This window comes from Hyperoodon ampullatus (genome assembly GCF_949752795.1).
Source record: "Hyperoodon ampullatus genome assembly, chromosome: 7".
NCBI lineage: Eukaryota > Metazoa > Chordata > Mammalia > Artiodactyla > Ziphiidae > Hyperoodon > Hyperoodon ampullatus.
In genome coordinates this window covers 54,382,406-54,397,548 of record NC_136920.1, presented here as the reverse complement: position 1 = coordinate 54,397,548, position 15,143 = coordinate 54,382,406, and the positions used below count along the sequence as shown (strand labels likewise).

The window sequence follows — 15,143 nt, the reverse complement described above, 5'->3', positions numbered from 1 at the left end:
ACCCTCCACTCTGTGCTTCCCACAGCTCTGGAGATGCACAGCACCCATGGGTGCCAGAGCCCTACCTCCATCGTTGTCTTTGCTGTCACCACAGGCAGTTTCCATGGACGTGTCACAGCCAGCTCCTCTCCAGCCCAGCTGGCAGACGCAGTGCCACCCGTTCAGGTCCAAGGTACATCTGCCATTGCCGTTGCACAAGCCAGGGCAACCCTCTGCAAGGCAAAGCACATGGAATCAAGGTATGATCATCCACAGCCAACTGGTCACATACACGCACACTCTGCCTGTCAACTTGGTAAAGGCTTTCACATTCACCAGCACATTGATGCCCTCAGCACCCGGGGAGGCCTATCATTAGAACTGCCACTTAACCTCTAAGGCAACTGAGACTCAGAGGTGGAAGGCCTCACTAAGGATGCACAGTCAGGACGGGGCACTGTCAGGACATGGCAGGCATAGGTCTGAAACCCACACCTTCTGTATCTGAAACCCCCTCTTTCAAAAGTGATCAGGATTCTAGAGCAGGAGTCAGTGGATGTGGGCTTGTCCAAATTTGATCAGTGGAGCTTTTTGGCTGATCCTTGCTCCTTGCTCACTCTGGCCTGTTTTTCCTACCTCTGGTGGCTGTGTGGAACAAAGGAATCATCTCTCTATTTACTCCTCTTGTCCCCTCAGCACTTCTGGGTCTCCTTCTAAAAGGCTGTACTTTTCTCAGGCCTTGTTACTAGGTTCATTGTACTGAGCCTTAGGTTTCTCATTTATTTTGTCCTATTTTCTCCTAAACAACTGTCTTTGCTTTCAGGAAGAGTCCTGGAGTCTTTTTTCCCCCATCTTGTCTACAGCCAGTAAAGGGAACCCGGATGACTGCCACGAGAGAGACTACGTAGGGCTGTCTGTGATTGCCACTGCAGGTTTGGGCAGGCTTCCCTTCCCTAATTTTCTTCATCTGTACATCTGTCTGCCTGTCTGTCATTTATTAAGCACCTTCTCTGGGCTAGCACTGGAGGTACAGAGATGAGTAAGACCTAGTTCTTATTCTTGAGGAGCATGTAGCCTATCAAAGGAGACAGGTTTGTATAAGCAAAATATTTCACTGCTAAGTACCCTGAGGGAGATGCACAAAATATGGTGGGAACCAAATACAGGAGTGGCCATCTGTCTGAGAGGGCCGTGGGTGATTTAATCAAGGAGGGTCAGGCAATATTTAGACTCTGCCTTAGTTCTGCTTTGACTGTATCATAGGTGGGGAGTTATTATTCAAGTAGATTTGCAGGTTTTTGTTGACCACCTTTTCAAACCCCTCTCTGAGTCTAGCTCAGAAATCTAGGCCTCAGAATCTGTGAAGTTACACGGTTTACTCCAGCTTCTGTGTTGCTGCTTGGTTTTCATTCAAGTCCTCCTTTTAACAAATCTGCCAATTCTTTTCTCAGAGGGGCTATCAAAATATTACCTCCCTGGGATGTCTTCTCTGGCCCTGTTCAGTCTTAGGGAAAGGTATGGATGTGAAAGCACTCTGCCATCTACAAAACTTGTTTTATTATTAAGAGTAGCAACTACAGCTACAAACTAAATTTTCTACCATGAAATAACTGAAAACTGACCCATTATTCTTAAATGGGACAAATGTGGATGTGGCTGTCTGATATAAGACCTAGGTCAAGGTAGGTACTCAATAAATGGCCGATCAAATAGAATCTAAAGCTGTAGTGTTTCAAGGCCTTTTGATAGTTGACTGTTCTTACAAAGTAAAAGAAAAGAACATGTTCATTTATACTTGAGATGTTCAATACAGATGTTCAATACCAATCCATCAATCTGGCCACTGTGTTCCATTCAAAGGAATAAACATTTACCGAGTGTGTATTCTGAGCCTAGGAGGGATTCCTGAGGAAGTTTTGAAGCAAATGTAGATTATGGGGTCACAGCAGAAGCCTGCTGGGAAAGGTGGGAAGCCAGCAGCATGGCCACCCCAAAAGTGATCGAGAAAGCAGTTGAAAAGCGCAGGAGCAGTGCTGTGACGTGCAGGTGACCACCCAGGCATTCTGACTCAGTAGCTAACGTCAGCCACCCCTCCTGATCTGAGCAAATACAGACTCCCTCTTTTTCCAATTAGTCCCATTTAAAGTTTTGTCCATCCAGCTGAGACTTTAAATTAAGCCTCATATGTATTTGAGATCAGTTTTGGAGGAAGAAGAGTCCAATCGTTAAGAATGGCAGTAGGGGCTTCCCTGGTGGCGCAGTGGTTGAAAGTCCGCCTGCCGACGCAGGGGACGCGGGTTCGTGCCCCGGTCGGGGAGGATCCCACATGCTGCGGAGCTGCTGGGCCCATGGGCCATGGCCGCTGGGCCTGCGCGTCCGGAGCCTGTGCTCCGCAACGGGAGAGGCCACAACAGTGAGAGGCCCACATACTGCAAAAAAAAAAAAAAAAAAAAAAAAAAGAATGGCAGTAGACTGCTTTCTCTTGCTCCAAGATGTAGCCTCTTGTAAGATGCAAATAACATCTCTTATCTAAGAGCACAAGCTTGGGAGCCACATCAAAGGCTGGCTCTGTCACACAGTGGCTTTAGGACACCCAGCCACCTTATTTAATTTCTCTGAGCCTCAGCCTACTTATAAAATGGGGTTGTTGGGAGGATTAAATAAGATAATGTGTGCATGATGCACAAAGCCTGACATACAGCTTGAACACAGTATCTGAATCTTCTACTCACCCTGACCTTCTCTCTAGTTTAGTAGAGGGACTATAATATCATAAGTTGTATCCCTAACCTCAGGTAGGGGTCATAGAAAGGCAAAATAGAAAACTGAGGCAGTTATCTAGATCAGAGTTGGCAAGCTTTTTCGGTAAAGGTCCAGATAATAAATATTTTAGGCTTGTGAGCCATATGGTCTCTGTTGCAATTACCCAACTCTGCCATTGTAGCTTGAAAGGAGCTACGTACAATTTATAAATGAATGGGCATGGCTGTGTTCCAATAAAACTTTATTTACAAAAACAAGTGATGAGCCAGATTTGGTCTGTGTGCTGTAGTTTGCCAAACCCTGGTTTAGATGCTTCAGGACAGTGATGGCAATGCCAGTTGCCATATACTGAAGGTCTCCTATGGCTTGCCACTGTGCTAGACATTCTACATATATTATTTCCAAACTAAGTAACTTTTGGTTATATTTTCCAGATCCTTATTTACTAGGGCAGTGCCAATTTCACACCATTTAATCCTAAATTTTTAATAAAAACCATGTGTTATAATACAGTATGGACTTTGTACCTAGACAGACCTCAGTTTAAATCCCAGCACCACCATTTTACTTACTGCCTGTGTGATGACTGGCAAATTATTTAACTCTCTAAGCCTCAGTTTTCTCATCTGTAAAATGGAGGTAATATGTAATTCAAAGAGTTGTTAAGAAGATTAATGGGATAATGTATATCAATAACTTAGCACAGTGGGTAACACTGGTAGGCATTTAATAAATGACAGCTGCTATTATTATTATTGGGTTTATTTGTTTTAACGTTGTATAACTTCACTAAGAAACTCACAAACCAGAAAATAACCCTTTGCCAGTCCAAACTGTGTCAATGTTTGGGTCAAAAGCTGTGGTCCTCATAAATACAAACCTTGCCAGAGGGAGCTGAGACAAACCCAATGACGTGGTCGTGGGGCCAACACGCAGCTCAGCAGGAAGCAGCAAGATGGGTTCAGGGTCACGAGTGTCACACCAGGCCCACCGTCTCATGCTTTCCTGGCACTCTTTCCCCCTGAGAGCAACTGTCCCGAGCAACTCAAATTATTAATTTTGCAATAGTTTACTGCCTTACTCCCTCTATTACAATGTAAGCTTGCCACAGAGTTGCCATATTTGCCATAAAGGCAACTTTGGACCTAATCCAGTGCCTTGCATGGAGCCAGTACTCGGTATATATTTGTTGAAATGAATCAATGAATGAGGTGGAGACCTAGGTCCTGCCTGACTAAGCCGTGGGATCTTGGGAAAGTGATTTTTCCTCTTTTGGCTTCAATTTCCTTATCTGTGAAATGAAGGTTTGGATGAGATGCTCTGTTAGGTCCCTCCAGCACAGCCACCCAATAGAGAAGGTCAAAACAACTTCAAATTTGATGATTTTGTTCTTAATTTCAACAAACTTTACTTAACACCTACTGGACACCAGGCATGTGTTAATTCTGGGGTATACAGAGCTGAGATAGAGCCTCTGCCCTCAATATTTTTATACTCTATTTATCGATACCCTTTGTTCCAGGGCAATTTAAAATGGATCTTATAATCTCAAACAATACTTCTCAAAGTGAATTCTTTGAACTACTAGTTCTATGAGGTCCTCAAATACAAACTTCTGTAATTCTGGAAAACAATATATCCTATATTCTTATCCTAGAAAGTCACGCTAAATATTAATACACTAAAGGCTCTGGGAAGTCTTATAATAAAGAAACCTGCTTATTTGAGTATCAGAACGCTTTCCTCAGAACTATTCCTCCCCTACCCACAACCATTTACAATAATGCAGAATATTCCATTCCACAAAACCCTCTGTGGGAAGCTCCTCTTGGGAAGCTCCTCTTAGCACACAGTGCCTGGTGCCAACACATTCTGTGCTGCTCTAAAACTGCCAGGAGGAGCCCGTGTTCTTGGGCAGGGTAAGCTCTACATGTGAAATCACAGAAGCACTCTCTCCACAGTTTCTTCAAATGGACCAGGTTCTATCCCGAGGGTCTGCACTGTCCTACCAGTTTCAGGGTTTCAGAGAGAATTGTAGTACCTGTGGCTTGAATGAGGTTTGCTCTCAAGCAGGAATTTGCATCTGGGATCAGCACACCCCCATGAGCCAGTATGAGGAAGCCTCCTCTGGGGGACTTGCTGACTTCCTTAATGCAATATGCCCATCTTTACTCATTGCTAAAGCTCATTAATTCCACAACCCTGAAATTCATCAATAATTCAGAGAGCCCAAGTGACATTAACAATCCCCTCTGGAACGACTCACACCAGGCATTTGCCAGAGCCAAAATAATGTAATTTTAAGGTTTAGAGAAGGGCTAATAAGCTTTTGAAAAGAAACAATGCCCTTTAAATGACAGGGGACTGCTTTATCTTCAACCTCCTGCTTAAGCCTAGGAAGAAGCCTCCCTTGAAGCTAGAAGACTTTCAGAATCCTTAAAGGTATTTATTTTTTACTTAAGTGGTAAAGCAGCTATGCAACACACCTAACACAACAAATGTCCCATGTATGTTTGTTTCTCTTTCTGGTTTTCTTGTACTTTTTCATCCCTACCGTCACTTCCTTAGACAAGGTCACTGTTTTTTCCCTCCTAGATGACAGCAACAGTCTCCTAATTGGTCTCTTTGCCCCCAAATGTTCCTTTTCAACTCTTTTCCACAATATGGCCAGATCGATCCTTCCAAATCACAAATGTCATCAAGTCATTATCCTGCTTTTAAAAGGCCCACGGTGGGCTTTTTTACGGCCCACGGTCTTGGTCTATGAGGCCCTGCCTAAGTTGGGGAGAGCTCTTCTTGCTAAGCGGCCGTGGGACTTTCTCTATCACAATCATCATCATACTTTGTTGGAATTATTTGTTTTAGTGTCTTCTCTGCTAGGCTGGGACCACTTCCGTTGTGTGGCATCCACATTTCCTGGCACTTAGGAGGAGTTCAACATACTTGTTGAGTGACTGTTGTTTCCTCAGTGTCTTCCAATGCAAGTGGAAAGCAAAGCACAAAGGCTGGTTTGTCTCTGAACTGCAAAATACTCTACTCTGAAAAGTCTGGGGTTTGCATTATATCGGTCTCTGAATTCTTTTTTGGGTGAGTTACTAGTACCCATTATACCAGAAAGCCAGCCAGATGGGGCTTGGTCCAGACGTAGATTTTGGCAAGAAACATTTGTCTTTTAAAGCAAGTTATGATTCACTGACCTAATCCAGCTCAAGGCTTGGTGCTATATTTTCTGAACTAAAGATCAGAACGGGTGGTTTGAGAGAATACGGGTCACTTCCTTGTGAGGTTGCCAGTTTGGAAGACAGTTTGCAGGAAGAATTTTGGAAATTAATGGGACATTCTTGGTGACTTACCGTGACAGATGAAAGAATACTGGAAATACGAGTAGGCCAGGAAATACACAATCCTGGTTCTGCCACTTACTAGGAGTGTGCTCCAGAATGGGCAACTCAGCTTCTTCAACTTTCATTTCCTTTCCCAATCAAATGAGTATATCTATTCACTTGAAAAAATTCACAGGACTCCCTTAAGACTCATGGATATGGAAAAACTTCACCAAGTAGGAAAAAAAATCCACCAGCTATTAAACTTAATCCATCCGGAGGATTCCTCTGATAATGATTATGTGTGAAATGCCTATTTTAAAGAGGCTCAGAGGTGCTACTCTTTCTTGCTGGAGGAATTTTATTCTTGGTTGAAGGCCAGTACGTGAAATGTGAGGAAGCTTGCTTCTCAACACCATTGGATGGGCCCTGGTACCACCTTTGCTGTATCTGGCAAAGATATTCCAGTTGAAAAGCATTTAGTCATTTATGTTTCCCTAAAATCCTTTCCATCACTTTTTAAACAGCAGCTGTTATCTCTTATTAAAAGCCAATTTAACCTTTTTCTTTACAATTTCAAAAATTAGTCTGGTTAATGAAGTCCTTCTCCAAGTTAACGGTGAGGCTAAGAATATGATGATAAAACAGCACAGCTAACATTTACTGAGCATCATTCCTGCCCACGTGCTAAGCACTTTACATTCATTACTTTAATCAATCCTCACGCCAATCCCACCAGGCACGTCCTGTTTTCCTCATTTTATAAAGACTCTGAAGGGAAGAGAGGTTAAGAAACATGGCCAAGGTCATCCAGTTCATTAAGTATCGGAGTTTGGATTCAAACTCAGGCAGTCTGACTTCAGAGTATGTTTCCTTAACCAATGAGCACATATTTGGTGCCTGGTGCCGTGTGAGGGCTTGAGGATAAAAAGCTGAAGATGGCATGGTATTTCTCCTCCGGAAGCTTGGGGCCTTTCTGGAGCACACATATCTGATCATTCTGAGACTTAGTCCTAGAGCAATGAGGCCTCTTTGGAAAATTGGGTACCATCTACTTAATGTAAATGTTTAAAACAGAAGGAATTACTTGGCCTGCAGGGAACACTCTTCAAAGATAAAACTTACCAAAGTCAGGCCTTCTCTGAAAAGGAAAAAAAAAATCCAAACAAACAGACCATTCACTCCCTGAGGTCAGGGGTCTGCTTTCCCCCATTTCTCCAGAGCCTGGCACAGTATCTAGCACACAGTACTAGTACTAGGGGGAATGGAGTTCTTAAGATTTCTTAGTTTGCTCTGGGGTCTCTTCCTGTCTCAGGCCACCCACCCTGGTTCCCAGCATCTTCATTCTGATGGACCAGGGGCCATAAAGCATGGGCAGGGTGACATGAGATGGGGTAGAAAGGGTGAGGGGTGTTATGTGTGTACGGGGAGAGAAGGACAACAGCGCAGTGGTAATGTCACAAAACAGACTGAGCACCTGGGGCAGGGGAGAATGACACTCCAGGTACATCAACCATCTTGTGACCAAAACCCCACCCTCTGGGCAGTGGCTGCTGGGACAAAGCCTTGCTTATGGGGTATATATACATTTCTAGATACGCATTTCTTTTGTCTGTTATGCTCATACACAAGCACACACACAAAGACAATAGGAAAATAGAGGAAGAAGACCATACCTTTCACTACCCTATCCAGATAGTGCGCTTGGGAAATAAAAGACAGCACATTTAAGGTAGGATTGAAAAAGTGCAATACTGCCTGTCACATAACCATGCCAGGTGCCAAGGAGACAAAGGGGGCTGCACCCCACATTTGGGACAGACCTGCCAGGGTGGGGAAAATAAAACCAAAGACAGGACAACACGAGAGAGAAGGAGGGAGAGCAAGCACATTCTCCAGGAAGGGCCAAAAGGAACGTCAACTCACTCTGTGATCAGGCGTTTGGAAATGCGATCATATAAATAAGAAGACATATGGATAAGGAGAACAGCAGAAAAAGGAGGATGGGAAGCTGCAAAAGTGGCTACACTCCTGCTCCATCAGCTTTATGGAAAACTAGAACTTGCCCCCTTTGTCTACCCAAAGCAGCATCCACCTTCCCTCCAGGGGACGCAGCGGGACAAGAGCGAGGGCACCCTGCATGGGCAGAGGTGACCCCAGGAGGCTGGAATTCGGAAATAGGCAAAATGTTAGTCACCCCTGATATACACTAGGGAAGTAGGTTGAGTCTTTGGTCAAATATACTGCTAGCTGATCTGTTTGCCATTCTTGTATTTTCCACGGACACATGTGCCCACATAGACTTGAATGCAGAATGCGTGGTGTTCTAAGTAAGATGCATCTCTCCTTTGCATCTTACACAGAATGTGAGGTGCAAGTCAATGGATGTTGCTGTGAAAGACAAGAAAAAGAAAAGAAAACCTGACTCCTTCTCAATGCTGATTAACTTAAAAGGTAGAACGATGTATGCTTTGTTTTCCAACACATACATCATTGTTATCATCACACATCACCATTGGGGGGTTATATCCAAGCACTGAATTAATTGGCAATCTAAGGTTTTGCTCATTTGTGAGGACGGGTGTCAAATGTGGCTCTGAACTAAACCTACTGTGCATATACATGGGTGCCTGGCTGTGTGCTTGGGGCAGGGCAGACCTCTTCATTCCCAGCATAAATCAGTAACAGCATTTCACCTTCCCTATTGGGCTGTGGTCACAGCCATTGGAGGAGCTTCCCTAGCACCTCCTTCTCTATACCTGCCCAACATGTGTTCCCACAAAGGCTGGAGAGATGGCCATTTCCTGAAGGGCTGATGCTTTCAGCCGGGCTGGTCCCCACCCTTAGCTCGATTTCATACGTGAATCAAAAGTCCATAAGAGAGGGCTCAACTGCAATGGTGAGGCCTTATCTGGAAGTCCTAGGGTTCTATAAACTGTAAGAACATTCTTACTCTCTCCATAAAAGAAATATAAATTTTATGTTTTCAATCCTCTAGATAGGACAGACACTGTGGCTGTTCATCAATATATATTTGCCTCCTAAGACTGGTGGATGAGAGGGTAGGTTCTTAGTTCAGGCATCCATGTGGTCTGTGCTTCAAGAGGAAATATGTTCCTGGAGGCTGCGGAGCCAAGTGGAAAATTGGTAAGAGGAGTTTTCACTGGGTCTGCACACTTCCCCTTCATTCTTACAGATGCGGCACAGTCCATGAGCTAACAGGATGTAAGAAGGGAAAGTGAAGGGGCGTGGTGTGTTAAGCAGGACTGAACAAACAAAGCTGTGGAATGACAGACAGGGTCAGCCCACATGAAAAACAACCTAGGAGACATCTCTGGTGAAGGCGAAGACTTTCTCGATTCTTGGTTCATCTGTCACCTGCGTCTTAGTCAAGCTCATGCATCTAATTTTGCAAAGTGATCTAAAATTTCTTAGACATCATCTCCCAGGATATGCCATTGGAGAACCACACCACAGAGGATCTCCTGGCTCAGCTGGTGTTCTTAGCTTTCAGATCTGCAGAGTTTTGTGGAGGGTCATAATCATAGGTTCTGGTAATGACACTGAACCCAGCTACAGATGAGATGGAGTAAGCCTAGATTTCTCTCACAGGGTTGGCAAGGATGACTCGGCTGGATGAGACACCATCATTGGGATTCAAATGACCGTACCACTGAGCAGCATCCACTTGGAGGGAGTTCTCTGACCAGAAAAACGTCTCCAAACTTAACGGTGATATCATGGCTCTGGTGATGAGTAGAGATTATATCCACTATATAGGCTAATCTCCCCAAACCCAGGGGCTGACCTCAGAGAGCTCCCTCTCTCTCTCTTCTATTGCTATAAGAACTATTTAGCAATAAAGATCTCTATTAAATATGTTTTTAGTATCTTTAAAAAATGCTTACTAATTTCTCAGACCACAGGCAGGAACAGCAGCCAGTGGAAGTGACGGAGGCAAACTCAGGTCGTAATCAGTGGTGTGGGTTTCAGGAGACAACAGTGGATTCCACAAATCCCGGGATTCCTTCCCCACACAGTGACCCTCAGGCCACACTGTGAACAAAGCTGATGACAGCCAGTCAATACCAAGACCAAGAGCTTTCTGGGAATGGAAAAGAGCTTCCTTGCCTCTATTGAAAATGAAAGTGGTAACTGGGTCTTTGAAGTCCAATGCCATTTACTTATAAAAGGCAATATGCAGAAGTCCACACTGCTGTTTCTTTCACTGTTTGAAAAGCTTGGCACATATGCCCTTGACTCAAGTCACGTAAAATTTCATAGTGATTTTAAAGCACTAACTTTAAGAAAAGATGACGCAAAGTCCCTAATCTTGCATTATGGGTTGTGGATTCAGGGCTTCCCCAAATTCCTTCATCTTTCTCCTCCAGATTTCAGGATGAAGACAATGGAAGCAGAGTCATTTTCCTCTTGGACCACGCTTGTTTTTTCAACATTGTACCTGTTTCTCACGCTGCTTCTATATTCCTGTCACTATGCAAGAAAGTGGAGATAGTGGAGGCACACAGCTATTTATAAGACAAGGTCTGAGCCTTAGCACGAGGGTAGCCTGTGAGGTCTTAGATCTCTTTAGCATTTCTATGACCTCCAACATGAAAGCTTCTTTCCTTCACTTGCCTGTTCCAATAGAAGTTTCCAGAAATTTCTCTTAAGATAATCCCAAGAAGCTTCAGGGGCCCCCATCAAAGGTTGTGAAGAACATGGCAAGAAGCTTATTCTTCAGGAGCCTCAGTTGACTCTAATAGTTGTATCATTGGTACCCATTAGGTCAGGTGAAACAAGGATCATTATGGCAGGTGATGACTTGGGTGGCTATAGTCATCTGAACTTCTTTCAGATGGATGACAAATCATCAAAGAGATGTTCTTGTTAAGTTCTTGGATACATTAATGCTCTTCTCTCTTTGGACGAAGGATCAATGAGGAATAAGTGGCCAATGGCACCCACCCCGAGAGGGGCTCACGGAGCCCACTCACTGGTCTCCAGTTTCCCACTCCTACCACGTGTGGTCTGAAAGCTCCCAGGACCATCAACTAATCAAGTTCTTGCTCTGATAACATGGGGTAGATCCCTGTCCATTTTCTCTTTCTCCTTGTCAGCATCTGTCCTACAACTCATGGGTCATGATGTAAGAGAATGCCTCTGAGGAGGGATAAGCATAGGATTATCTCACAGGCGCTGATGCCTTGTGAATGCTTGTGAGCTCTTGGTTAAGGATTGTCTGATTACAAAAAAGAAACTCAAGAGCTACCGTTCAAAAGTGGACAAAGAACTCCAGAAGACTGTGTGGCCTTTCTTTATAATTTCCCTGCATCGTGAAGTCTGGCTTTGCTCGCTCTAGTAATTGCATCATCAGAGTATTATTTTGATCTTTACTCCCAGAGGAGGATTTGTTTAAGAATCAAGATTTATATGATTGGACAGTTCTCCTGGAACCTAGTAAATAATTCTGCATATCTGGCATCTTGAACAATCACAGCTTTGGGGTCAAGGTTGGAATTTTACAAATGTAATCAGAAGTTAGCATTTCCCACATGTGTTTTGGAACTTCATAGACAAGGGGCAGTAAAGTGAACAAAATAACGATCATAGAAGTGATCCAAAATGTTGGTAAGTGTTTTCAAAGAAACAGGAAAAATTAAACACCTTCTTAAATTTAGCTATGATTTTCAGCTTTCTCTAAAGAAACTGGAGGTCAAGCCCCAGACTTAAGAGACTCATAAAATTCCTGGAAAAGACGTCCCAAAATACGTTTTTCATGACTCTGTGTTGACCATATACTTGAGAAGTGGATCCTAATCAATCCATCTTACCTTAACTTCTAGACTAGAGAAACTGGGTTCCATATACACAAGTGGATGTATTACTAGTAAGTAAGTAAGAGTGAAAATCCTTTTTTATTTGTGGGATATTCTTAGGAGCAGGTGATGGGTGTGCAGTCTGTGGGCAGTGGAGGAGGGGCCGGAATTCCATCACCCCTGCAGGCCTCCTCCAGCCACCCCACTCTGTGATTCACCGAGGGAGAAACTGAAGCTCCCAGCGACCATGTGGTCTACCCATGGTGCTGTCACCAAGACTTTTCTTGAAGCTGCAAAGAGACAGATAATTTCTAACAGAAGGAATTAAGATTTGAAATAGTCTTGCTTTTTGACAAAAATATTGTCATTAAAGAGGATGCCACTGCTAAATATCCTTTCATTCTGAAGCCAATCTGTTTTGAGAAAAACCAGGTAGCTTCCATAAAAGAAAAGGTGGACCCAAGCCTCCAAAAGGAGATATTTAATTCCTCCTATATAATCAGCTCTGGGAAATGTCACTGGGGTAAGAAGGTTTTTAAGCTGGGGACTTGACCAAAAGGTGCCCAGACTTGTCTTACTCTTTTATGACAGCTGTTAGGGAATCAAGTCATTCTTTCCTGTTTACGGAGGGCAGCAGTGTGCAAATGAACAGGCCTTCCTCTCTTTGGATCCCACTGCATGGAGGTCTCTGAATCAGCATCGTGGATCCTGGCCTCTTCTCTGGTATGGGACAAAACCACACTGCAAAACATGAGCTAGCTGTGCTATGACCCATCGTATAATGATGAAATCTGATAACAAGAGAAAATTTAACAGTTTGAAATTCTAACTTTTCACACCAGCAGTTTTTGCTTTTCCTAAATGATCCTCACAGGGAGTGAAGTTCCCTGGAACATAAGAAAGTGCTTCTTGTTACCATCAAAGATTAAAAAGGGGTTTCTCCTTCTCATATCTATTCTGAAAAGAAAAAAGAAGGCACCGCCATTGTTTCCCTCGTTTGTATCTCGTACTCCTTCCCTTCCATCCAGCAAGGTTACTGAAGTGTTCCTTCGGCACTAGGGTGTTGGGTTTCTAGCGGGGATGCAGCTGGCCACAGACAGAGACGCACGGAGGGCAAGTTGCCATGCGGGGAGATTAGACAGGGTCAAAGGAAACGCGCACCACACAATGAAAGGTAATAGAATTCCGAGCCAAAGTCCTTTCATCTGAGCCACTATGACCAGTCCTTTACTTCTTCAATGTCCTGTGACAGCTTTCTGGTATTTATGACTGTCAACCTCCCTCTTGAATCATGCACATTTCCCTTGGTGTATTTCTTATCCGGAGGGGAAAAAGCATCTGCAATCCCAAGGAGGAATTTGCTCTTAAAAGAGTGACAACAGGGTGTGCAGAGGAGATAGGAGGGGCCGGTTTGACTCCTTGGCATCAAAACAAAGAGATGTTCTTCAAGCTAGGCTGATGAATATCCACAAGACACTAGCTGGAACACAGCCTGCCCACAAGCCCTGCCGTGAATCATCTGTGACTGGACGCAGGGAGAATTTCCGTAAATCCCTCGTCATTAGACTCAGACGATGCTTGCATCTTATAAAAGCCCGACATCCATAAACTTTTTGGAACTTGGTAAGGTGAGCCGAGGACACTATAAGCAAGTGATAGAAAACAGAATGCACTCTCTCTGGGCTCTGAGTTTGGTTTTAATAGGGATGGGTCCCCTTCTGGGCTGAGAGGCTAAAAGGTCAGCTTGTCCTTAGTCATGCAGAAAAGTGAAGGTGAAGGAAGGGCAGAGCTGAAAGCAGCAGGTGGGCCTCTCTGGTGACTAGGGCTGCTTTTCTTTAAGAGGTGTCCAGGGCGGTCGTGCGATAGGATGACACTGACAGAAAGAAGCCACCCAGAGGCGCACAGTGAGACAGCGCGGCACGTTCTGCTATGGAAAAGCAGGGTGGGCTGCCGGCGGCTACAGAGCGGCTCTGGACTCTGGTGAGAGTGTGGCTGGCCAGCTAGCTGTGGGATTCTGAGACCAACCAGAATAAGAAGGCCCAGCCTCTGGGAAGGATGAGAGCCAGAGGCCTCTGCAGAAAACCTGGGCTTTGTCCTGCAAGGACTGCAGAGCATGCAGCTGGCAAGGAGCTCCTCCCCAAGGCTCAGAAAACCAAGCCTCAACTTCCAGTCCTACTTCTTAACCAAGGTTAAGTGACCTTGGGCCTCAGGTCCTTGAAAAGGAGGGGGGTAATACGTGTGCCTCCACAGGGTGATGGATGGGAGTGGGAAAGAATGCAGTTAAAGCCCTTAGCACAGTGCTTGCCGCACTGTAAATACTCAAAAATCAGAACCCATTATTATTAATATTAGTAAGTATAAGGTATTCCACTGCCGTGGATAAAAAGGGCGATGGTGTGGAGGCAGGGATGATGAATAAAAACTAATTTCAGGCCGCAAAACAAAAGGAATGTGGCCTAAAACAGTAAGAGGTAGCTCCATTTACTCAAAATTCCTTTGTCCCTCATCATCCTTGGGGCTTGCCTCCCAGTTTCTGTAATCAAGAGGTGACTGTCAGAGCTGGAGAGGCACCCGGAATCCTGTCTCCTAGAGCCATGTGCTTGCCATTTGATCACAGACCCTTCCTTGAAAAAAATGGAAGGGGAAGGAGTTAAAACACACATACACAAACCAGTTGATTCAATAAAGACTTTTTGGTGAGTGTTCATTCCAGGATAATAAACCAAGCAAACGTCTGGCTGTGTTTAAAATCAACAAAACCAGCAGGAAAGGCAGAAAGAAGGGAACAGAACGATCAGCTTGTTTTGAAAGCTGCCAACAGTGCTGCTTCAGCAGGGGCTGGTGCCAAGGAGCCACCAGGAGAGGGGAAAGGAGACAAATGCAGACGGGACGGAAGCCGAGGACAGGGGAGGGGGGGATCCCAGGCCTAATGGGATGCAGATGTGGCCTGGGGCCTGTGGGAAGCTTTCCCCAGGATCCCAGGCCTCTTCGGGAGCTCTGGCCTAGGAGGCTACTGGGGGTGTTCAGCGCTAAGCCCAAGACCTCCCAACCAGACCATAAACTTGATTTAATGGCTACGTTTATGGAGTACTGTACGATGTGCCAGCCTGTACTAAACTCTTTACGTGCATTATTATCCCCATTTCACAGGTGAGGAAACTGAGGCTCCGAGAGGCCTTGGGACTTGCTCACAGCTGCTAAGACAGTCATCTGACTCATGCCTGAACCCCAGCTCCTAACACAAAGTTATACTGCTTTT

General features: G+C 44.6%; 1 protein-coding gene across 4 annotated transcripts in view; it reads right to left on the bottom strand.

Moving 5' to 3' along the window:
* The window catches only part of TENM4 (teneurin transmembrane protein 4), a gene marked incomplete at its 5' end in the record, with an annotated part of 383,392 nt that overhangs the window by 106,362 nt on the left and 261,887 nt on the right, over positions 1-15,143 (bottom strand). For 3 of the 4 annotated variants that reach the window (XM_079707561.1, XM_079707562.1, XM_079707563.1), the window contains 2 exons: positions 66-212; positions 7,742-7,768. In XM_079707561.1, coding sequence (XP_079563687.1) covers positions 66-212; positions 7,742-7,768 — 174 coding nt within the window. The remainder of the gene's footprint in view (positions 1-65; positions 213-7,741; positions 7,769-15,143) is intronic. The other variant, XM_079707560.1, reaches the window with a different exon arrangement.